Source organism: Hordeum vulgare, chromosome 4H (assembly GCF_904849725.1).
Source record: "Hordeum vulgare subsp. vulgare chromosome 4H, MorexV3_pseudomolecules_assembly, whole genome shotgun sequence".
Taxonomy (NCBI): domain Eukaryota; kingdom Viridiplantae; phylum Streptophyta; class Magnoliopsida; order Poales; family Poaceae; genus Hordeum; species Hordeum vulgare.
Genome location: NC_058521.1, coordinates 254,680,477 through 254,705,510, shown reverse-complemented (window position 1 = coordinate 254,705,510; position 25,034 = coordinate 254,680,477). Strand labels below are relative to the sequence as shown.

The window sequence follows — 25,034 nt, the reverse complement described above, 5'->3', positions numbered from 1 at the left end:
GACTCCTCTCCCATAATCCAGTGACAATTCCTTACATTTTTATGCTAATGTTCTAGCATATAAAAAAGGGCAGGTGGCTCATTTCAATCTCGGTGGGTTTTATCAAATACTTGCTAGTTGGATGCTGGTGTCATTAATACACCGTAGCTCACTGCTTTAACGATCAACCAAGGCCCAATGTATAATACTCGCACTCAAAATTCTAGAAGTGCAGATGAGTTCCTGCCGCAGTGTTGTCTGCTTCCAATGTTTGAGGCATGGGGTCTCGAAACACCAAATGGCTCTCATCATGCATGGCAATAAAGATATGGGCGTATGGGCATAAAGCATACTCTGACCTGGCCTACCAAGAGCTTTCATAACGATCCAATTTTACCTATGTCATCTAGTCATCATCATCTCAAATTGTGTACATAGAAAAACAGAGGCATTCACAAATTCATATCACTTACAAGTTAACACTTAAAACCATTATTCAATGGGGCATAGCTACACTCACGTGGTGTAGCACCTTCTGGACGGCTCGTGGTGCATCGTGGCGCTCTGGCGGCCGACGATTCCTGGGGCGTGTTCCTCGTCTGAGACCGATTTAGATCGTGTTTCTCCCTGTGAGTTTCCCCTCCCCCGATTCTCAGCTGCGCTTTCCGGCGGTGTTGATAGTTCCTCTGTTTTCGCTGTTGCTCGGGGTGATTCAGGGGCAATCCTAGCATTGCTGCCCACCCTTGGCAATGGCTAGACGAGGTTCCGTCAAGGCCCCAAGCGCGGCAACGGCGAAGGTTGTTGGGAGATCACCTTCCCTTGGCCAGTGGCAGGGGTCTCCCGTGATCCCACTGGCCGACCGGGGAGGTCCTGCAGTGGCCCCAGATCCGGTGCAGGGGGCGGGCGGTCCCGCCCCAAGTGTCCTTGTTGAGGAATTGATGGAGCTCCTCCGTCTCACGGCGGTTGAGGCGCAACCGGTGTTAGTGGATGACGACGATGATGCAGATCTGGTTGATCCGGAGTGTGCGCTCGTGGGGAAGGTCCTCTCTCCCAGTGTTCTCCACACTAATACGATCTCGGCTGTGATGAGGCCGGCCTAGGGAAACCCAAGGGGTTTGTTGTTCCACCCGACAGGCGACAACCTGTTTGTGGCGGAATTCAACACCAAGTTGGACCCGAATCGAGTCCTGGATGGCTCACCATGGATGGTGGGCAAGCACGTTGTACTACTTAAGAATTTTGATTCCAATGAACAGCCACTGCAGGTGGTCTTTGATCGCCTTACCATTTGGGCGCATATTATGGCCCTTCCACCCAGACTGATGAAGACCAAGCTGGGAATGGAGCTTGCTAAGCCAATTGGCAGGATTGTACGTGTGGATGCCGATGTTGATGGGCGATGTTGGGGTGCTTTCATGCGAGTCCGGGCAGAAATTCTGGTGGAGGAACCATTGGTCAGATATGTCACAGTTAATTCTGCAAAAACGAAGACAATTGAGACCTTTGCTGTTACATACGAGCGTATGCCATCCTACTGCTTCTCGTGTGGTTTACTGGGGCACTCATCTATGCTTCGCCGGAATCCAGGTACTCGTGATGACAACGGCGACCTGCCGTACGCAGCAAAGAAACTGTGTGCTCATGACCAGTCCAAGAGATCAAGTGGACCTAAGTCTAGCAATGCTGCTTCTTCCTCGAAATTTGATCAGAAGCAAGAGAGTGGAAATGCCCCTTCTGGGGATGCCAGAACTGCTGGTGGTTGGGGCAGAAATGCTCCACAGAATCGGGAAGGGAATGAAGATGGCGAGGTTTCTTCGCCTGTCAAGAAAGGTCTTTCAGGTAGGGGTCGTGGTCGCCCCTCCGGCAGCCGTGGCCGTGGCAAGATTGTTGGGGCTGGACAGCGGTCGAAGAGTAGCATTTCTGGACAGAAGAGGAAGCCTACTAAGATCCCAACTCCGGTCCAAGACCCTGCAGGACTATCTTCTGGTTCTATGGATGCTATGGCCATTGTGGTGACCGAGAGCTCTAGCAAAGTTGTTGATGCCTCCCCTGGGGTGATTGATCGCGGCTCAAACAAGAAGCAAAGGACTACTACTTCTCGATCGGAGGATCCGGCAGCGGCTGCAGTGCAGCCCCGCCAAACGCAATGAGTATTCTTTGCTTGGACGTGTTTGGGCTGAGGGGAGGTGTGGTGAAGTGTCTCTTCAGTCCACTTGGGAAAATCTGAATCGGGTGGCTGTCTCTTTGAAGTCTTGGAGTCGTGAGTCTTTTGGGTCTGTACGCAAGCAAATCAATAAGCTAGAGTGACGCCTCTCCTCCGTCCGGTCTACTCCGATCTCGGCGACGTCTCTGGCTGAGGAGAGGTCCATTGAGACCAAACTTTGTGAGCTTTTTGAGCGTGAAGAGATTATGCAGCGCCAGCGGTCTCGGGTTGATTGTCTCGGGGAGGGCGATAGGAACACTTCTTTTTTCCAAGCCCGAGCCACTGCACGCAGGCACACCAACAAGATCCACTCGCTTCAGCATGAGGATGGGTCGTTGTGTGAGTCACAGGCAGAGATTAAAGGTTTGGTGCAACAGTTTTATGACAAACTCTTTTCTTCACAACCTTGTGCTGATGCTGACGCTATTCTTGATGCTATTCCCCAAAAAGTATCTCCTGAAATGAATGATGATTTGTGCAAATATTACACTAATGAGGAGATCAAGGCAGCTTTGTTCCAGATGGGTCCTACCAAGGCACCAGGTCCGGATGGTTTTCCGGCCCTATTTTATCAATCCCATTGGGACTTTTTGGAGGAGATTTGTCAGGCTGTCAAGGTTTTTTTGGAGGGAAGGCCGATTCCTGATGGTTTTCGTGACTCGGTAATTGTTATCATTCCCCAGGTGGCACGCCGTATCGTGATCTGGATACGATCGCAAGTGAGCAAGGATCGGGTCGTCGCATCCTTAGTGGCGTGCTACATCGGCGCCCGGTCGTAGTGGAAAATGAGCAAGGGTCTTCGCATTTGACTCGACGAGTGCGAAGGGTAAGGAAGCTAGCCGAGACTAGGAGGATTCGCTTAGGTAGCTAGAACGTAGGGTCTCTGACAGGTAAGCTTCAGAAGGTAGTTGATACAGAAGTGAGGAGAGGCGTTGATATCCTTTGCGTCCAAGAAACCAAATGGAGGGGACAGAAAGCGAGGGAGGTGGAGGGTACCGGCTTCAAGCTCTGGAACACGGGGACGGTTGCAAACAGAAATGGAGTAGGCATCTTGATCAGCAAGAGCCTCAAGTATGGAGTGGTAGACGTCAAGAGACGTGGGGACTGGATTATCCTGGACAAGCTGGTAGTTGGGGACTTAGTTCTCAATGTTATCAATGCGTATGCCCCGCAAGTAAGCCACAATGAGAACACCAAGAGGGAGTTCTGGGAAGGCTTGGAGGACATGGTTAAGAGTGTACCGATTGGCGAGAGGCCCTTCATAGGAGGAGACCTCAATGGGCACGTGGGCACATCTAACACAAGTTTTGAAGGGGTGCATGGGGATTTGGCTATGGCATCAGGAATCAAGAAGGGGAAGATGTCTTAAGCTATGCGCTAGCCTACAACATGATCATAGCTAACACCCTCTTTAAGAAGAGAGAATCACATCTAGTGACTTACAATAGTGGGCAATGTTAGGAATAAGCAACTTATCTATATTGAAGGCCCAAGGGGCATATATATATTACACATGACGAGGTGCAAGGAAAGTAAACATAGACTAATAAGGACTCCTAGACTAATACTAATACTAATAAAGACTCCTAGACTAATACTAATACTTCCTAACACCCCCCCTCAAATGCAAAGCGTATGCAATAGCATTGCATTTGAAGAAGTGTAATACTAAAAAAAATGATAATCCAAATCCACATCTTGAGAGTGTCATCGTAGCATGAAGAGTCTTCAAAACTTGTCGAGTCACCGAAGGAGATAACGAAGAGATGGCACATCATAGGTAGACACCGCATCACTTGAAGATACAAGATAAGTATCAAGAGAAGATGGGTTGTCAAAAGAAGATGGCACATCAAGAGGAAGACACCGAAGAGATGGCACATCAGAGGAAGACACCGCATCACTTGAAGATACAACGTAAGTATCAAGAGAAGATGGGATGTCAAAAGAAGATGGCACATCAAGAGAATAAAGCATTGTGCAGAAAATCACATTTCACGACAACCGACGGCGAAAGAAGCTCGGCGGTTAAGGCACATGGACGTAGATCGACAATGCAAAAGAAGTCCAAAAAATCCTATAGAAAACAAGGGCAAGTAGGCCACAAAAGTTGCATAGAAAGGATCAGGACCGGAAAAAGGCTGACGGACTAAGGTATGGTGGACTCGCATGGCATGAGAAAACACAAAATATCAACGGATTTGGTGGACGCAGCGGAAAACAAAGAAAACTAGAAAACACACACTAGATTAGGGATGATGGCAGCGGAAGAGAAAAAATAAGATCATGGCGGCGAAGGCCAATTCCAACCAGAGTGTGCGTGAGACGGTCCTGACTGTGTAGGAGGTGGTTGCTCAGTGCGGGAAGCCTGAGTCAAAATACCAGCGGTACCCGTCGAGGAAGAACCTGAAGCAGCGAGCAGACGCTTAAGTCGCAGAATATCCTGCTCAGTCAAAGCGATGGCTGAAGCTGTCGAGGTAGATGACGAAGTCTCTGTAGATGATGATTGCGCCTGGCGCAAGTGGTTCTTCTTCGTGTAGCAGTGGGACTCAATATGACCATCATTGTTGCAGTAGCCACAATGTGGACGGGGGCGACCTGAGCCTCCAGAAGGAGTGGGCAAGAGCGGCGGAGCACTCGAGTGAGAAGGGTCGGTGCAGCCGAGGGCGTAGAAGTAGCCCGAGCAGCGAGCAGCGAGGAAACCTCCAGCAAACCAGCACCACGTAAGCGAGTCTCCTCAGCACGAATCTCAAAAAGCGCCTCCATGAGAGAAATACGGCCACAAGCAAACAACTGAGCACGCCGAGGCTCAAACTCCTTACGGAGCCGAGACAGGAACTCGTAGACGCGATGAAACTCCAAGTTGGTCTGGACAGCCTGGCAACAGGGGCAAGTACGACAACCAGCAGTGCGGAGAGAATCGAGCTGACGCCAGATAGCAGAACTCTGTGCATAGAAGTCATCAACAGTAGAGTCACCCTGCTGAAGAGCATGGTCCTGACGAACCACGAAGAGGTATAAGGCATCACCAGAGGGCGCATAGCGCTGACGAAGGCGAGTCCACATCTCAAAGGCAGTAGGAAGGCCCAAAAACTCAGAGGCAAACTGAGGCAGAACACTAGCAGTGAGAACAGCTGCAGCACGGGCATCATCATCAAGCCACTGGGTGTAAACAGTAAGAGCACCACGATACACCTGAAGAGCCTCCTCATAAGCCAAGACCTTCTCATCATAAGCACTCACAGCGGCCTCATCAGCAAGTTTAGCCGAATCCTTTGCGGTCTGAGAAGCATCCGCAGGAAGAGCCGGTGGGGTTGGCGGAGTGGGAGCCACGGGAGAAACCGGGCATGGCGGAAAGCAGACCTCGCAAGAAAGAACACCCCATAGACGGATGCCACGCATGTGAATGCGCATGAAGCCAATGAACTCGATGTAGTTAGTGCCATCAAAGATCACTGGACAATGAGGAACAGCAACGTAGCCGGATGCAGCAGACATTTTTTTTAGAGATCACGTCGGGACCGACGAAATCGGAAGCTGGTGGTGACGGGAACCAGCAGGGCGCCTCGATCTGGCCGGAGTAGGCAGATGGCGGCGATTGGGACGGGATCCAGCAGGCCCGCGGCTCGATCTGGCGGGAGTAGGCGGATGGTGGCGCTGGTGCGAATTGAGGCGGCTTCGGTGTGTGCTAGGATTGCTCAGGCTCCTGGCAGATCGAGCTGTAGCAGCTCCTGTGCGTACAGTACGAGGATGTAGCCTGATCCGTCTCTGTAGCAGCTCCTGTGCGTACAGTACGTACACGAGGCTGTAGTCTGATCTGTCTCGGGTAAGAGCGCTCGGTGCGCTGGGATCTGGTGCGCTGGGGCTGACGGGATCCAGCAGGCGGCCGCGCCTCGATCTGGGGGATTAGGCGGATGGCGGCGACCCGGACAGCACCCAGAACGGCTTCGGCCAGGAGTGGAGCGAGATCGGGACGGGAAGCAGCAGCCTCAGACGCCAGATGCGGACGAAACGGAAGGCAACTGCGGGAAGACGAGATTGGATCGGAGCACGAGTTGCGCGTGCGAGAAAAAAACCCTAAGGCTCTAATACCATGTTAGGAATAAGCAACTTATCTATATTGAAGGCCCAAGGGCCATATATATATTACACATGACTTGAGGTGCAAGGAAAGTAAACATAGACTAATAAGGACTCCTAGACTAATACTGATACTAATAAAGACTCCTAGACTAATACTAATACTTCCTAACAGGCAACACTCTAGCCAGATTGATTTCATCCTCTCAAGAAGAGAAGACAGGCGTGCATGCCTAGATTGTAAGGTGATACCTAGACAGAGTGTTGTCCCTCGGCATAAGCTTGTGGTTGCTGACTTCCGCTTTCGGATTCGTGTCCAGCGGGACAAGCATGCCAAAGTCGGTAGAACGAAGTGGTGGAAGCTCAAGGGGGAGGTAGCCCAGGCGTTTAAGGAGAGGGTCCTTAAGGAGGGCCCTTGGGAGAAAGGAGGTGATGCAGACAACATGTGGATGAAGATGGCGACTTGCATTCGTAAGGTGGCCTGGAGGAGTTTGGAGTGTCCAGGGGAAGTAGAAGAGAAGCTAAAGATACCTGGTGATGGAACGATGATGTCCATAAGGCAATTAAGGAGAAGAAATATTGTTTCAGACGCCTATATCTGGATAAGAGTGTAGACAACATAGAGAAGTACAAGATGGCAAAGAAGGCCGCAAAGCGAGCTATGAGTAAAGCAAGGGGTCGGGCGTATGAGGACCTCTACCAGCGGTTAGACACAAAGAAAGGCGAAAGGGACATCTATAAGATGGCCAAGATCCGAGAGAGGAAGACGAGGGATGTTGACCAAATCAAGTGCATCAAGGACGGAGCAGAGCACCTCCTGGTGAAGAACAAGGAGATTAAGCATGGCGGGAGTACTTTGACAAAATGTTCAATGGGGAGAGTGAGAGCTCTACCATTGATCTGGACGACTCCTTTGATGATAATAGCATACGTTTTGTGCGGCGAATCCAGTAGTCGGAGGTCAAGGAGGCTTTAAAGAGGATGAAAGGAGGCAAGGCGCTAGGCCCTGATTGTATCCCCATTGAGGTGTGGAGAGGCCTCGGGGTCATAGCGATAGTATGGCTAACCAAACTTTTCAACCTCATTTTTCGGGCAAACAAGATGCCAGAAGAATGGAGACGGAGTATATTAGTACCAATCTTCAAGAACAAGGGGGATGTTCAGAGCTGTACTGATTACCGTGGAATTAAATTGATGAGCCATACAATGAAGCTATGGGAGAGAGTCATTGAACACCGCTTAAGAAGAATGACAAGAGTGACCAAAAACCAGTTTGGTTTCACGCCTGGGAGGTCGATCATGGAAGCCATTTTCTTGGTAAGACAACTTATGGAGAGATATAGGGAGCAAAAGGACTTGCATATGGTGTTCATTGACTTGGAGAAGTCCTATGATAAGATACCGTGGAATGTTATGTGGTGGGCCTTGGAGAAACATAAAGTCCCAGCAAAGTACATTACCGTCATCAAGGAGATGTACGGTAATGTTGTGACAAGTGTTCAAACAAGTGATGGCGACACTGATGACTTCCCGATTAAGATAGGACTGCATCAGGGTCAGCTTTGAGCCCTTATCTTTTTGCCTTAGTGATGGATGAGGTCACAACGGATATACAAGGAGATATCCCATGGTGTATGCTCTTTGCGGACAATGTGGTGCTAGTGATGATAGTCGGACGGGGGTCAACAGGAAGTTGGAGTTATGGAGGCAAACCTTGGAATCGAAAGGTTTTAGACTTAGTAGGACTAAGACAAAGTACATGAGGTGCGCTTTCGGTACTACTAAGCACGGGGAGGAGAGGGATGTTAGCCTTGATGGGCAGGTGGTACCTCAGAAGGACACCTTTCGTTATTTGGGGTCAATGTTGCAGAAGGATGGGGATATCGATGAAGATGTGAACCATCGAATTAAGGCCGGATGGATGAAGTGGCACCAAGCTTCTGGTATTCTCTGTGACAAGAGGGTGCCACAAAAGCTAAAAGGCAAGTTCTATAGGACGGCGGTTCGACCCGCAATGTTATATGCCGCTGAGTGTTGGCCGACTAAAAGGCGACATCTGCAACAACTAGGTGTGGCGGAAATGCGCATGTTGAGATGGATGTGTGGCCACTCAAGGAAGGACCGAATCCGGAATGATGATATACGAGATAGAGTTGGGGTAGCGTCAATTGAAGAGAAACTTGTCCAACATCGTCTGAGAGATGATTTGGGCATATTCAACGCAGGCCTCCAGAAGCCCTAGTGCATAGCGGACGGCTAAAGCATGCTGATAATGTCAAGAGAGGTCGGGTAGACCGAACTTGACATGGGAAGAGTCCGTAAAGAGAGTTGCATCAACAAAGAACTAGCCATGGACAGGGGTGCGTGGAAGCTTGCTATCCATGTGCCAGAACCATGAGTTGGTCACGAGATCTTATGGGTTTCACCTCTAGCCTACCCCAACTTGTTTGGGACTAAAGGCTTTGTTGTTGTTGTTGTTGTTGTTGTTGTTGTTGTTGTTGGTAATTGTTATCATTCCGAAGGTGACTCGGCCGAAACATCTAAAAAACTTCCGGCCGATAAGTCTTTGTAATGTATTATACAAGATTGCCTCCAAGATCCTAGCTAATCTATTGAAGTTGATTCTACCTGTTGTTATCTCTGACTTTCAGAGTGCCTTTGTGCCGGTAGATTGATCACAGACAATACTCTAATTGCTTGCGAGTGTATGCATACTATTCGTCATCAACATGCTAAGCAGCCCTTCCTTGCCTTGAAGATCGATATGATGAAGGCATATGACCGCGTCGAGTGGAATTACCTACATGGCTGCCTCTCCAAGCTTGGTTTTGCCCCTACATGGATTGCTTCTGTTATGAGGTGTGTGACAAATGTCCGCTATGCTGTCAAGGTTAATGGAGAGCTTACCGAACCAGTTGTGCCATCTAGGGGCATTCGACAAGGTGATTCAATCAGCCCCTACTTGTTCCTTTTATGCACAGAAGGCCTGTCAAGTCTGTTAGTTCAGAAGGAGAATAGTGGCGCGCTTCATGGTATTAAGTATGGCCTCCAAGGTCCACCCATTTCACATCTCCTTTTCGCCGATGACAGCATCTTCTTTGCTAAAAGTGATACACGCAGTGTGCAGGCTTTGGAATCTACTCTCAACACTTACTGTAATGGTTCTGGTCAGCTGATTAATAAGGACAAGTCTGCCTTGTTCTTTGGGAAAGGCTGCTCGGAGATTGTCAAGCAGAGGGTTAAAGCTCAGCTGGGGATATCTAGTGAGGCTTTCAATGATAGTTACCTCGGTATGCCTACAGAGGTGGGTAAATCTCCAACCAAGACCTTCAAGTTCCTTCCTGATCGCGCATGGAGTAATCTCTTTGGATGGTCTGACCGCCCAATTTCTAGAGCTGGGAAAGAAACATTGTTAAAATCTATCATCCAGGCTATACCGACTTTCATTATGAGCTGCTTCCAGCTTCCCATTACCACTTGTGAGAAGTTCCGTCAGATAATTGTCGATGAATGGTGGGGTAGAGAAAATGGCAAGCGGAATATGCATTGGCGTTCCTGGGATTGGCTCACTACTCCCAAGCCCCGCCCTCGGGGGTATGGGGTTCCGTGACATGGCCTTATTCAACCTTGCAATGTTGGGTAAGCAAGGATGGCGCCTACTAGCAGATCCAATGTCATTATGTTAACGGATCCTCAAAGGACGGTATTTCCCCGACTTTGACTTCTGGAACGCTTCGGCTTCGAGGACTGCTTCGGCTACTTGGCGTAGCATTCTGGCGGGTCGTGACCTGTTGAAAAAGGGTGTTCGCTGGGGCATTGGTAATGGTGAAAATGTTTGCATCCTTTCATATCAGTGGATACCCTCGACTCCACAACAACTCCTGCATCCTATCCTTCCGATCCCTGCTAATGCCAAGGCGAAATGTCTAATTGAAGATTCAGGTTCCTGGAATGTTGAAACTGTCAGGGCTTTTTTCAGAGATAACATTGCTTCTGAAATCCTTTGTCTTCCAATCAACAAAGATGGTGAAGAGGATTTTGCAAGGCCGTTGACCAAATATGGGGAGTATTCGGTACGTTCAGCATACAATATGGCCCGCTCTGTTCGTGTTCTAGAATCTTGCAGCACGTGTGGCACCGGTCAGTGTTCTAATAGACAGGAGGAAAAAAGTTGGAAAGCCATATTGTCGATCAAGGTGCCCAAGAAAATGAAGGTGGCATTATGGCACTTTGCACATGATTGTCTCCCTTCCGGGGCTCAATTGCAGCAGCGCCATGTACCCGACTCGTAGCTGTGCTGTTTTTGTGGCCGGCTTGAAAGCGTAGAACTCGCGATCCTATTCTGTCCATACGCCAGGGCTGTGTGGGAGGCGAACAAGAATTGGTCAGGCATCAAGCTTCATCCCTCCAGGTTTAACAAGACCAAACTATGGCTTTTTGATTTTCTTTCTAGCTCCTCTAACAAGGAAGCTACGGTATTGGCTGTGACCTTTTGGCATATTTGGGAGGCCCGAAATACTGCAAGGAATACTCCTGAAGCTCCACATCCTCATCAAACTGTGAACAAAATCATAGCTTACTCTGAGCTGATTATGCAGCACCTCTACAGCCCCGTTCTTGTCCACAGGCGTGAGTCCTCTTCTTCCAGTTCCTCTTGGCCTCCGCCGCCGGCAGGTTTGATTGTCATCAATTCTGATGCTGCAATTTTTTCAGTGACTAATATGTCGGATGCCGGTGTGGTCACTTTGGATCATGATGGTAAATGCATTGCGGCTTGTAGCGAACCCATTCAGGGTGCCCTGGAACCGGAATTGGCAGAGGCCCTTGCTCTACGGAGGGTTGTGTACCTGGCCAGAGATGAACGTTTCTCCAAGGTTATCTTTGCCTCTGACTGTCAATCGTTGGTGCAGAGAATCAACTACTCTGGACATGATCGCTCATGCATTGGTTCAGTTGTTAAAGAAATCAAGCTTGCGTCTCGTGGCTTTGTTTCAGCAGTGTTCAAGCATGTTCGTTGGCATCTTAATGCAGCGGCTCATTTATTAGCTAAGTCTTGTAGGAACTCTTCTAGTCTAATTGTTTTTCATTCTGGTCCGGATTGTATCCGGAAGACTCTATGTAACATTGCGTTGTGATCAATATAGCCGACGTTCTCTCAGAAAGAAACACCATTATTCAATGCATGAATAGAAGGGCCATGATTGAGGGTTTTCTAAGCTCGCTAGCATACCTCCCATACTCATCAACAAGCATTCCTTCATTGTCACACAATGGGTCATTTAAAGCTCTCTCTGTCATTGAAGGACGGCGAGAGCTGCCAAAAGATGCCTCATTGATAACCTCGAGTTCTCTAATATGGTGATGAATGATGTATTCTGGAAGTGTTTTCCTCTCAAGCCAAAGTTTCAGAACCTAACAATAGATAAAAACATGTAATGGGTGGGGAAAGGAACATTGTATATGCCATCTATTCTACCAGATTATAGAAGGCACTAGCCTTGAGACATTGCCTTCGATTCTCCCATGCCGAATTTCCAGGAGGTGCAGCAGCATAAAGTAAACGAGGCAGAACCGCCGGAATAACGGAGGGGAATACATCACCAGTTCCACCTGCAGAATTTCCTGCGGTGCTCAAAATTAATACGCATGCATAGACAACAACAACAACAAAAATTGCAAACCGGCAACAAGAAAACGTTGAGAAGGAGCATATAATTACCTTTCTGATTGCAAGAGTATTGAGTTATTGAATCGGCAAGAAAGAAAAGGTCAACCCTCTTAAAAAAATTGTTTCCCTTTCCATGCATTCAACAATAATATCAATTGCCTAGACAGTGGAGGAAAAACTGTGTTAGAAAAACTTGATAGCAATTGGTTGCATGGACAGCCATGTTTATCTTTGTATTGGCAAGCTGAAAACAGCATGATGTTTGTTAAAATAAGATTTCGTCAACTAACTTAGAATTTGGAAGTGGTAAATAATGCAATGGCTGCAAGCATTATCACACGTTAATTCCAAGTCCGCAAGTCCCAATATAGATTGCCATAACATATCAAAGGCATAAAGAGAAACAAGAAACCATATATTAGAGGTATGCCACTTTCACCATTCTACTGGCAAAATTTTGTTCCGCATAGGTCACAATCACATCACATAATATAAAGAAGAGGCTCAGAGGTACCATCACCCGAAAGGGAGGTGGAATCAAACAAGGGTTTCTTGGTAGCACAACCATATGCCACCATTGAGCTACCCAGTGATACCCCACGGCAAATAATATAGAAGAACTGGTGGTTGGCATGAAGAACATGGCATCAAACCAGGCTAAGTAAACTAAGAACCCAAATAATTGCCAATCCACCAACAAGTACAAAAATTGACCGTGTTGAATAAATCTAGAAACAAGAAACTCAGAACAACCCTAAAAAAACATAACGGCAAAGATCTACAAGTCACGAAATACCTGTATATGTTCAGAAAGGAGTAACAGTAAAAAAATACATATATACATGGTCTAACCTCCCAAGCAATACCATGTTTAGCGCAATCAATAGCAAGACATGTTGCACGTGCTATGTTTTCTTTTGTTCTTGTCAGCCTACCAAGAAAAGCTCCAAAAGCCTTCCATGCTGCATTTAGCCCCGTTGCTCCTTGCTAGTTCTTTCACATCATTCCCTTGTGGGTTATCTAAAGGACTCCTAGAATGAACACTGTCATTTGTAGTGGTGGACCTGATTATCTGATTCGAAGGTGAAAGCTCTCCCCGTCCTTCCTTAAGAAGTGTGCCGACTAAAGATTTCGAAATATACCTGCCATTCAAGAAGTTATCTGAAAAGGAAGTTGCCCGAGAGAACCTTCTAGCTTGGGCAACAGCAATGTGTTCTTTCATAGGCATTGCATCTGGAGAGGTGCACCTATCCTTCAGGTTTCTGTGGTTCAGTTCTTTCAATGCCAAAGCTGAGAAGGTGTGCCTAAAAATAAAATAAGTATCATCATGCTTTTTAAGGCTGCATAATTAATATAAGAACCAACTGGAAGGCAAGATTAAAAAATATCAGACACGGCAAAGACAACTGTGAAGTTGGGAGACATATCCAACATATATTCAACTCGGTAAACTGGATGCTGCACTCAGAATGTACAAAGTGTTATACTGATTATGAGGCATGGTTTGGTTGAAGCGAAAGAGTTCAATCACTATTCACGTGGCTAATTACCAGGAGACAAAGTTTTCAGTGGGGATCAGGAAAGCAGAATATAACACAAAAACAATTCGCTATTCCAAAGAGCGGCATGTAGATGAATAGAAGGGGCACAAATTCATCATTAGGGGCATATGGAGCTAGATAGACAGTACACCTTCGGTTCAGATGTATAGGGCGCATTCCCACTGTCCAAATTCCAAGCATTGATCGATAATTAAGACAAAAATACCAGGGTTATGTGACACACAATTGTTGCCACTGGATTCATATTCAAAAGCACCTTATGTTTGGTAATTTACAGCTGCTCATAAAATGTTGTGCAGGCAACTTACGGTAAAATATTGAGCTTGGACAGTCAAAACACGCGTCATATGTCTAAACCAGAGGGAGTGTCGGAACTAATCTTGTTATTAGTGCTAGATTTATATTATTTAGTCATGCATTCGTTGAGTCATGCATGTAGTCTTGTTCATTCACTAAGCTGCGGCAGTGTATTCACAGAAGATGAGATCATGTGTGTGCATGCAAGCTAGTAGTGGGTCCGCTTAGTTAGTTGATTTAGTCACCCATGGAGTTTGTTAGCTAGCCATGTGCCTGTGCATGCTGGCCGTTGAGTGGACGATGACAAGCACCGGACGTGTGCGTGTAATTAGGGATTAGCTAGTGCATGGGTTAGCTGGTTAGGTGTGCATGTGTGCGTGCTGGCCGAGTCTTGTGCATCGTGGAGAGATTCCAGGGGTGCATGGTCTTGGCATAACTTTAGGATCAGGAGATGTGTGAGTCGCTGCTATCGTGTACTGTCTACTTAAGTCAAGAAAAGGAATGAGTGAGGGCCATGAGGGCTAGAGGAAACATGTAGTGCATATGTTCTCACCGGGAGCACGAGGCGAAGAATTTTCTCCTTGGTGAATTGTGTGTACGTGCGTGTGTATTTCCCTGTGTGTGAGAGTTCCTGTGCTCTTGAGAGAGAAGGGAAAGAAACTCAAGAGAGAATTGAGGAGAGGAAGAAGAAGAAGCGCTGCGATGGAGGTGACGCCAACAATTGGTACCAGAGCCTTGTCGATCCGAGGTGGTGGTGATGGCGTGGCAGACTTCATGTGAGGTGGAGGTCGGCAGCGCAAGGTGGACGTCGTTGGCGGCGCGATGCTGCTAGCGGCCGGTGCGTGTCTCTATCATCGTCGAGCTGCGTCACGAGCGATGGGGAAAGGTATGCTGCCCGGTAAGTTGTGTCACCGGCAGCAAGGAGGTTATGGCCATGTCGCGGAGGCCATTGCCACGAGGAGTTCATCGCCCATGTCCGAATCGGCGACAAGGTGCATCATCGTTGACAACATGGAGGCGAGTCACCGGCGAGTTGCGGCAGGCACCGATGGCGAATATGAGACGACGAGTGTGTCGAGGTGGCACGCTCGTGGTGAGGCCTAGGAGGTGTGGCTCTCTTTTTTTTTGAGAAAACGCAAAAAGCTTTTGCATTTCATTGTATTAAAAAGATAGGGTTTGGTACACTCCTCCTAGGAGGCAAATTACAGTGCAATTAGAGGGGTATTAGTGCACATCCCAGGTCTGCTGCAATAGAACGCAGAGGGGATGGCTCCGCTCCGCTCCACCCGCTCTGCTCCGCCCTCCGCTCCCCACCCCCTAGCCTAGCCTAGCCCCGCCTCCTCCCGCCGCCGTCGAGCCCCGCCGACACCCTCCCCTCGCCATGGCCTTCTCCTGCTCCAGCGAGGCGAGCTCCTCCGGCCACGCGCGCCGCTGGCAGGTCTCCCTCGATGGCCCGTCCTCCGCGCGCTCATACAGCGAGGTCGCCGCCTCCCCGCGTTCCCCGACTCCGACGACGCGTCAGCAGGCTGCTACGTCGCCCCGTGCCGACCCACCCGCCCCCCCTGCGGCTGGTGTGCGCCGGGTGCCGGCCACCGCTCGCCTAGGGCCACGCTCGGAGGTGCACCAGGAGAAGCGCGCTGGAGCCGCGGCCAAGGTCGACCAGGAGGGGTTCGAGCCCTGCGCCGCCTTGCCACCGCAGCCCATCGGCCGAGGAGGCGGCGGGCCTCTGCTTCCGCTGCCTGGACTCGCGCCACAGGGTGCGCGACTGCACAGGGGACGTCCACTGCCGCCGCTGCCTCGTGTCGGGCCACGAATCCTGGGACTGCCCAGACCGCCGCCGCTCCGGCACCCGCGCCCACTCCCCGCGCACGCCTGCGACGAGGACCGCGCCGCCGGCGACGTCGCGCCCCGTGGCGCTCCGCACACCACCGCTGCTGCCCCCCATGGAGAGCCAGGATCACCCCGAGGTCTCGTCCGCTCCGGTGCGGGTCATCCTCGCCCACTCTGTCGAGATCGAGGAGACAGAGGGCGTCCTACGCCGGGCCATGGTGGCCACCATCACTGGGACGTGGCCCGTCGTCTCCGCGGAAGAGGTGTCCGAGCTGCTGCACACTTCCCTCGCCCTGCACCCCTCCCTCGCCCTGCACCCCGGCGACTTCTCTGTGCACCTCCACCGCCCGGAGGACTTCCTCATCGTCCTCGCCTCCCGTGAGCTCAAGGATCGTCTCGCCGGCGACCACTAAATCTCCGGCCCTCGCTTCTCCCTCTCGCTGCGTCCATGGTGCAAGCTCACGCATGCTGGCTCCGGCAGGTTGGACTACCGCGTTGAGCTTGAGCTCCGCGGGATCCCCGCCCAGGCCTGGCACCTCTCCACGGCGGAGCACATCCTGGGCAGCAGCTGTTGGATAGAGAGGCTGCACCCGAGCACGCGCTCCCGCGCCGACCTCGCCACGTTCCGGCTCTCTGCCCGCACCGCAGACCCGGCTCGCATTCGCCGCCACGCCATCCTGGAGATCGTCGAGTCGCACCCCTCGCACCACCAGTCGGACGCCCCTGCCATCTCCACCCTCACGTACCCGGTGTCCGTCACGCTCGCCCGTGCCGAGCTCGACACCCCAGCGCCGTGCAGCCCCGCCCCAGCGGACGACCCCGACGACGGCCAGGGCGGTGACCAAGAGCGCCGCGACGACGACCCCGCCAGGCACGCCCGCCAACGCCGTCGTGGTCGCAAGAGGCACCGCACCGGCTCCACCCCTGCTGGCCACGCCGACGGCATGCAGATGGATGACCTCCCCTGGCCGCGCAACCCGCGCCCGCAACGTGCTGACGGCATCGCCACTGTTGATGGTTGGGCCTCGACCTGTGATGTCCGACGTACGGTCGCGCGGCCGGCGGCGCCCCGCCCGTTCCGCATCATCCGGCCATGGCCTGGCCTCCGCGGGGCCCGTTGTACCCGCCGCCCACGCCAGCCCCCTGAAAAAGCGCAGAACAAAGCGGTCAAACCTGCTCTGCCTATGATCCCCAGGCCGACAGGATCAGATGCCGCAGAGGTGGAGCCCACCCTCGTGACACCCGTGGCCCAGGATCGCTCGCAGGACCCCGTCATTGGCAGGGGCCCCAGCACGGATTCGAACCAACAGCTGCCCGACGCGGTAGTGGAGGACATCGGAACACCGCGTCGCGCCGCACCAACCCCTCCTGCCCAGCCGGATCAGCCGCTTTTTGTGGGGTCCCTCTCTTTGCCGCTGGGCCCCGAGGCAAATCCGCTGGCCCGACAAAGTGACGCTTCCCCTGCTCCCCCTGCGTCAGCTTCTGCCACGGCGTGGCCCACCCCTGACCAGCCCACGACGCCAACTGGCCCTCCGGGGGGAAAATCGCGCGAAGAAGCGGAAGGATTTCAAACGGCGGATCCCGCCCCACCATGCGAGGAGCTCCTGGATGCTTCCGTTGGGAAGGATCTGAGCACGAGCAGCCCCACCACTGCCCAACTAGCGGCCCAAAGCGGCCCAAGCGCCAGGCCCACAACGCCGCCTCCACTGGATGACCCACGGTCAGGCCCCACCAACGAAAGGCCCACACTGGGATCTCCTGCACGCTTTGCATCGCCACCGATCACCATGCGCCGCTCCCGCCCGCGCACCGCGCCAATTGCGGCATTGACGCTCGGCGACTTCTTGGCTGTTGCGTCCAGGCAGCTCTGCGCAGCCCTGCCGACCCCAGGAAAGAGGCAGCGAGGCCGCCCGCCAAGCTTCTCCACCCCTCGGCGCGGGCGCTCTGCTTCGTCAGTGCCATGCAAGGCCGGCGGTCCACCCACGGCCGAGCGGCGTGCGCAAGTCCACATCCTGCGCACATTGGGAATCGTCGAGATCAACCAGAGGATCACCGATGCCGAGATGCAAACCTACGACGGGCTCTTCGCCACCCCGCTCCCCACAACCGTCGTCGCCGCCATCGCCGCGCTTGTTGATCGTGAGCTCCCCTCCGATCCCACAACGGCGCCGATCACCACGGTGATCGCGGGCAGCCCGATCGAGGCATAGCTGCGCCTTGCCCCCTCCCGTCGATACCTGTCCCATGAATTGCGGCCCCAAGATCCTTGTGTAGAATGTGCGCGGACTGAACATGCGCGCCCGTCGTATCGCCATTAGATCACTGATTGTAACCACTAGTGGCTCGATCGCTTGCTTTCAAGAAACAAAGATGGAATTGATCTGCTCGTCGATTGTCCTTGAGACCCTAGGCTCGGAATTCGACGACTATGTCTACCTCCCCGCGACTAGGACCCGCAGCCGCATCCTGCTGGCATGGAAAAGTAAGGAGGTGGCCATCACCAATCCTTCTTTCACCGCCAATACCCTATCTGCCAGGGTTTCCACTACGGCCGGAGCAAGTGTTCCCTGGTGGATCACTGTCGTCTACGGCCCACAAGAAGATGCTGGCAAGATCGCCTTCTTGCAGGAACTCCGCGACGCTCGCGTCGAGTGCCCTGGACCATGGATGTTGTGTGGTGACTTCAACCTTATTTACCGTGACGAAGACAAAAACAATGGCAACGTCAACCGCCGGATGATGTGTCGATTTCGATGCGTGCTCAACGACCTTGCGCTCAAAGAGGTTTACCTCAATGGACGCCGCTACACATGGTCGAACGGGCAATCGCCCCCGATGCTTGTCCATCTGGACCGGGTCCTCTGCACTGCGGATTGGGAGGAGCTCCACGGCGAGTGCCACCTGCGTTGCCTCGCCTCGGTCGTCTCCGACCATGGCCCTCTCCTGCTCGACTGCTCCCTGGTAGCGCCAACCCATCAGCGATTCCACTTCGAGGACTTCTGGACACGTCATGATGGCTTCCAAGACATAGTTGCGGAAGCATGGGTCTCCGTCCATGACGACGATCCCTTCCGACGCCTCATGCTCCGCATGCAGGCTACTGCACGCAAGTTGACGAGTTGGAGCTCCAAGACAGTGGGCAACGTGCGCCTCAAGCTCGCAGTCTCCAGGGAGATCCTCCTCAAGCTCGACACTGCGCAGGAGAGCAGGATGCTATCCCCGCATGAGGATTGGCTCCGCCGTCATATTAAAGCATCCTACCTTGGCCTCGCCTCCCTCGAGCGCTCCATCGCCCGCCAGCGAGCCCGCGTCGCGTTCCTCAAGGACGGCGACGCCAATACATCCTTCTTCCATCGCCAATGCACGTACCGGCGGCAGAAGAACAGGATTCACAGCCTCAACGTGGGCGACGGCGTGGTTACCGACCCCAGGGACATGGCTGCTTCGGCCTTCGCACATTTCGACGACCTGCTTGGCTGCACGGTGTCTCAGAGAGTGCACCCTCGACCTCTCCGACCTCATCACGCCGGCCAGCCTAGACGACCTCGATGCGCCCTTTTGCGCAGAGGAGATTTGGCAGGCGGTGAAGCAGTTGCCAGCGCGCAAGGCACCAGGACCGGATGGCTACACCGCCGAATTCCTGCACGCCTGGTGGCCCATTGTTCGACAAGACTTCCTCGACGTGTTCCAGCAACTATACGTGCTAAGGGGACGAAGTTTCAGCTCCATGAACCAGGCCCTCCTCACGCTGATCCCCAAGCGCGCGGACGCAGCTGGCCTTGCCGATTACAGGCCCATAAGCCTGATCCATCTCGTGGCCAAGGTCTTCGCAAAGGTCCTGTCGCTACGCCTCGCCCCCAAGCTCAATGACCACGTCAGCACAAACCAGAACGCGTTCATCCTAGGGCGCAGCCTGCACGACAACTTCGTCCTCGTGCGGCAATCTGCGCGCCTGCTACACCAACTTGGAGCCCCGCGCGTGCTTCTGAAGCTGGACCTAGCACGCGCCTTCGACTCGATCAGCTGGGCGTTCCTCTTCGAAGTCTTGCGCCAATACGGCTTTGGCGACCGCTTCCTGAATTGGCTGGCGATTCTCCTCTCAACAGCCAGCACCAAGGTGCTCCTAAACGGCGCGCCTGGCCCCGCCATCTGGCACCGCCGCGGTCCATGACAAGGCGACCCCCTGTCGCCCCAGCTCTTCGTCCTCGCGGTGGACACCCTAGGGCGCCTGCTGCACCGCGCCACCGAGCTCGGCATCCTGCAGCAACTGCACCCCCGCCGCTTGCTTCCCGTCGTCTCGCTCCACGCCGACGACGTGATTCTCTTTTGCCACCCCTCGTGCGGCAACATCGAGGCGGTCAAGAGCATCCTGCAACTCTTCGGACGCGCCTCCGGACTCCAGGTTAACTTCCTGAAGAGCCCTGCCACCCTGATTCGCTGCGACCCTGTCGCGGTCGCGCCTGTTGTCGACCTGCTTGGGTGCCCCATTGTGGACCTGCCCATCACCTATCTGGGCATCCCATTGACAATCCGGCGCCCAACTGCAGCCCAGCTACAGCCCGTCGTCGACAGGACCGCCGGCATGCTCCTATGCTGGAAGGCGCACCTCATGAACAAGGTTGGTCGCCTCGCATTTGTTAAAGCTGTCCTGAGCGCGATCCCTATCAACCAGCTACTCGTGCTCGCACCGCCGAAGAAGACAGTCAAAGCGCTGGTGAAAATCCAGCGGGGGTTCCTATGGGCAGGGCGTGCGGATGCCAATGGCGGCAACTGCCATGTCAATTGGCAGCGTGTCGCGCGCCCAATCTAATTGGGTGGCCTCGGCGCCCGCGACCTGGAGCGCTCCGGCCTTGCGCTGCGCATGCGCTGGCTGTGGTTCAGCCGCACTGATAACACTAGAGCATGGAGTAGCCTCGACCTGCAATTCTCGGCGGAGGAGCGCGACTTCTTCTTCGCCTCCACCACCATGCAGCTCGGCAACGGCCAGCAAGCCCTTTTCTGGGAAGACAGATGGCTTGAGGGGCGTGCCATCCCCGAAATCGCGCCCCTGCTGCATGCATGCATCCCCAAGCACCGGCGCAAGCTACGAACCGTGGCCGACGGGCTGCAAGCTCACAAATGGGCACGGGATATCCATGGCGTGCTTGGGATCCAAGAGGTTGGCCAATACCTACAGCTCCGGCACAAGCTCGAACACACGACGCTCTCCACTGAGCCTGATCACCTGCTATGGAAGTGGACTGCAAGCGGCACTTATACCGCACAATCGGCCTACAAAGCTACCTTCCACGGCTCCATCCCATGCGATGCCTGGAAACTCACCTGGAAGTGTTCGGCGCCGCTGCGCGTCCGTTTCTTCCACTGGCTCGCCAAGCTCGATCGCTGCTGGACGGCTGACCGGCTAGCCAGAAGAGGGTTACAGCATCCCCCACGGTGCCCCCTATGCGACCAGGAACCAGAAACCATGCACCACCTCCTCCTCGCCTGCCCATTCTCCCGACAAGTTTGGCACGAGGCCCTGGCCTGGCTAAGGATGCCCTGTCGCCCACCCGATGGCGAGGAATAACTCAATGCTTGGTGGACCACCGCGAGACGGGCTACGCCGAAGCTAATGCTCAAAGGCCTCGCATCCATGACCTTGCTCGTGCCTTGGATGACATGGAAGCACAGAAATGACTGCGTGTTTGACAGAGGCCGCCCCTCGACCACTAGCCTGATAGCGAAGATCAAGGAGGAAGCAGCGCTTTGGGCCAGAGCCGGCGCACAAGGCCTCAAAGCCACGATCCCGCAGACCTGGGACGTCCACTGATTTTCTTTCCTAGCCCTGTAACTACCTCCTAGGAGGATTGTAACACAAACCCCTATCTTTTCAATGAAATGAAACGCAAAAGTCTTTTGCGTTTTCTCGAAAAATAGAACGCGGAGACCCAAAGCTCCGGCTTTGGCCCAAAGAACAGCCTCATCCTTAATCTTGGCGATCACGGTAGTGATGGAAGGGCGCGCACCCTCGAAGACGCGGTCGTTTCGATGCTTCCAAATCATCCATGGGACGAGCAGGGCAGTGGATGCAAGGCCCTTATGCATGGGCTTGGGGGTGCTCTGCCTTGCATAGCGCCACCAATCATGGAGAGCGGCGTCGTTGTCAGGCGGCAAACATGGGAGGCGCAACCAAGATAGGATTGCATACCACACCTGTCGGGCGAAGGGGCACGCAAGGAGCAGGTGTTGTATAGTCTCCGACGCCTGGTCAGAGCGGACATCGCTATGGGTGCGGCAGGTTGCGGCGCTTAAGGCGGTAGGCAGTCCAGTAGTGGTCAAGGTTGGCAAGCCAGTGGAAGAAGCGCACCAGTGATGGCGCCCAACACTTCCATGTTAGCCTCCATGCTTGACAATGGGTGGAGCCATGGAAGGTGGCCAGGTAAGCTGATTTGGCCGTGTACACACCGTTCGTGGTCCACTTCCAACACACGTTGTCCGGCTAGTCGCTGAGGGTGGTTTGGGAAGTCATGTGCCAAAGGCATAGGTATTCGCCTAACTCAGGGAGGCCAATGGTGTCATGGATGTCAGACGCCCACCGGTGCCCATGTAGGCCATCAGCAACCGTTCTAGATTTGCGGCGCAGTTTGGGAATGCAAGCATATAGGAGAGGCGCAATCTCCGAAACGGCGCGGCCGTTGATCCATCGATCTTCCCAGAACAAGGCGCGATGCACGTTGCCGATCGTCGTGGTAGTGGACCCGAAAAAGAATGCGCGCTCCTCAGGCGAGAACTGTAGGTCCAGGCCGCTCCAGGACCTCTCGTCATCGACGCGGCTGAGCCAAAGCCAGCGCGTGCGTAGGGCGAGTCCAATGCGCTCTAGGTTATGCACGCCAAGACCACTAATAGGGATCGACGACAGACACGCCGTTAGTTGATGTGGCAGTTGCCACCATTGGCCTCAGCACGTCCAGCCCATAAGAAGCCTCGCTCAATCTTCTCCAGGAGCTTTAGGGTCTTTTGGGGCGGTGCGAGTACAAGTAGCTGGTGGATGGGGATTGCAATCAGGACGGCCTTGACAAAAGCCAAGCGGTCAGCCTTGTTCATGAGCCAAGCCTTCCAGGAGAGTAACTTCCCGGCGACCTTGTCGGCTGAAGCTGGGCGACAGTAGGACGATGAAGTGTTAGCGGGATACCCAGGTAAGTGATAGGAAAGTCAACAATGGGGCACCCGAGGAGTTGGGCGACATGGGCCGCCTCCTCAGAGGCACAGCGGATCAGGGCTGCAACACTCTTCCGGAAGTTCACGTGCAGGTCGGAGGCTCGCCCAAAGAGGCGCAGGATTTCCTTCACCGCCATGATATCTCCAGGCGAGGGGTGGCAGAGCAGGATCACATCATCGGCGTATAGGGAAATCACCGGAATGGTCCGGCGAGGGTGGAGCTGCTGCAGCACCCGTGGCTCGACAGCGCGGCGGAAGAGCCGGCCTAGCGTGTCAACAGCCAAGACGAAGAGCTGCGGAGATACGGGATCTCCTTTGCGCAGTCCACATCGGTGCCAGAATGTGGGCCCAGGGGTGCCGTTCAAGAGGACCCTGGTGCTTGCCGATGACAATAGGAGGGCGATCCAATCGAGGAAGCGGTTGCCAAAGATGTGGCGCCGCAAAACCTCAAAGAGGAATGTCCATGAGACGGAGTCGAAGGCGCGCGCCAAGTCAAGCTTGAGCTGCACGCGAGGTGCACCAAGTTGGTGCAGAAGTCGCGCGGATTGGCGTACCAGGACGAAGTTATCATGGAGGCTTCGGCCAGGGATGAAGGCGTTCTGGACGTTGTTGACAAGTTTGTTGAGCTTGGGTGCAAGGCGAAGTGACAACACCTTTGCGAGGATCTTGGCGACGAGGTGGATGAGGCTTATGGGCCTGTAGTCGCCGAGGCAGTTGGCATCGGCGCGTTTGGGGAGTAACGTGATCAGGTTTGGGGAATAACGTGATCAGCGCCTGGTTGAGGCAGCTGAATCCTCGTCCACGCAGCGTGTACACTTGCTCGAAGACGCAAAGGAGGTCCGGCTTGATGATGGGCCAGCAAGACCGGATGAACTCCGCGGTGAAGCCTTCGGGGCCTGGCGCCTTGCGTGACGGCAAGCGTTTGATTGCTTGCAAAACCTCCTCCTTGCTGAAAGGCGCGTCGAGGTCGTCCAGGTTCGAGGGTTGTATGAGCTGCAAGAGGTCGATGGTGCAGTCACGGGTAACATCCGTTCCAAGCAGGCCATCGAAGTGCGCAAAGGTCGTTGCAGCCATGTCCCGAGGGTCAGAGAGCGTAACGCTGTCGACAGCGAGGCAATGAATCATGTTCTTCTGCTTGCGTGCATTGTCGGTGGTAGAACGACGTGTTCGCATCGCCATCCATGAGGGACGCGATGCGCGCACGTTTTCGGGCGATTGTACGCTCGAGGGAAGCAAGGCCCAAGTAGGAGAGCTTGACTTGGCGACCAAGTATAGCGCCGACCATTGAGGTAGACCTCCTTGAGCGCTAGGTCATTAAGCACACGGCCAAATCTGCCCATCATGCGACTGTTTAAGTTGTCGTTGTTCTTGTCCTCGTCGCGGTATATGAGGTTGAAGTCTCCACAGATGAGCCACGGCCCAGTGCAAGCGGCTCGGACGTCGCGGATTTCCTATAGGAACGTGATTTTGTCATTGTCAGTTTGCGGACCGTAGACAATGGTTAGCCACCAGGGCACGCTCACACCAGTGGGAGTCGCAACCAGGGAAGAGAGAGTGTTGGTGGTGAACCTCGGGTCCGTGATCGACACGTCCCGGCTCTTCCACGCCAGCAGGATCCCGCCACAGGTGTCGCTCGCAGGGAGGTAGACATACTCGTCAGCCCAGTGTCTCGAGGACAGTCGACGAGTAAATAAACTCCATTTTATTTTCTTGAAAGCAAGCGATCGAGGCACCTAAGGTTACAACAAGCGAGCGAATGGCAGTGCATCTGGCACGGGCGTTGAGGCCGTGGACGATCCAGTTAATGATTTTAAGGTCGTGATCCATTAGGCACAGGTCGACGGGCAGGCGCGCAGCGGGACAGCTACGTCTCGATCGGGCTGCTAGTGATCACTGTGGTGATCGACGCCGTGGATGGATCGGAGGGTAGCTCCCGGCCGATCAGTGCAGCAATGGCCACCAAGACAGCATGCGATAGGGGCGCGGCAAACACCCGATCATGGCCTTCATGGCTTCGGGAGTGATCGCCTGATCGATGCCGATGATGCCAAGGGTGCGCAGCCGCTGTACCTGCGCGCGGCGTTCAGCCGTTGGGGGTGGGGAGCAGCCTTGGTTTTCGCAGCGGTGGCCGAGCGTCCACGTCGTGGCGAGAAGTTCAAGGGCAGCCTGTACCGCTTGCGCCCCGGGTTCGGCAGGGCAGAGCGGATCTAGCTTGTGG

At 53.6% G+C, this 25,034-nt stretch overlaps 1 protein-coding gene and 1 pseudogene across 1 annotated transcript in view; both read right to left on the bottom strand.

Annotated features, from left to right (window-relative positions):
• Positions 1 to 11,540: 11,540 nt before the first annotated feature.
• The window catches only part of LOC123448478 (protein HUA2-LIKE 2-like), a 38,001-nt gene continuing 24,507 nt past the window's right edge, over positions 11,541 to 25,034 (bottom strand). The window contains 5 exon segments of the mRNA XM_045125394.1: positions 11,541 to 11,872; positions 11,982 to 12,053; positions 12,056 to 12,089; positions 12,783 to 12,914; positions 12,916 to 13,234. Coding sequence (XP_044981329.1) covers positions 11,730 to 11,872; positions 11,982 to 12,053; positions 12,056 to 12,089; positions 12,783 to 12,914; positions 12,916 to 13,234 — 700 coding nt within the window. The 3' untranslated portion in view covers positions 11,541 to 11,729.
• Positions 13,134 to 16,706, bottom strand: LOC123448479 (annotated as a pseudogene).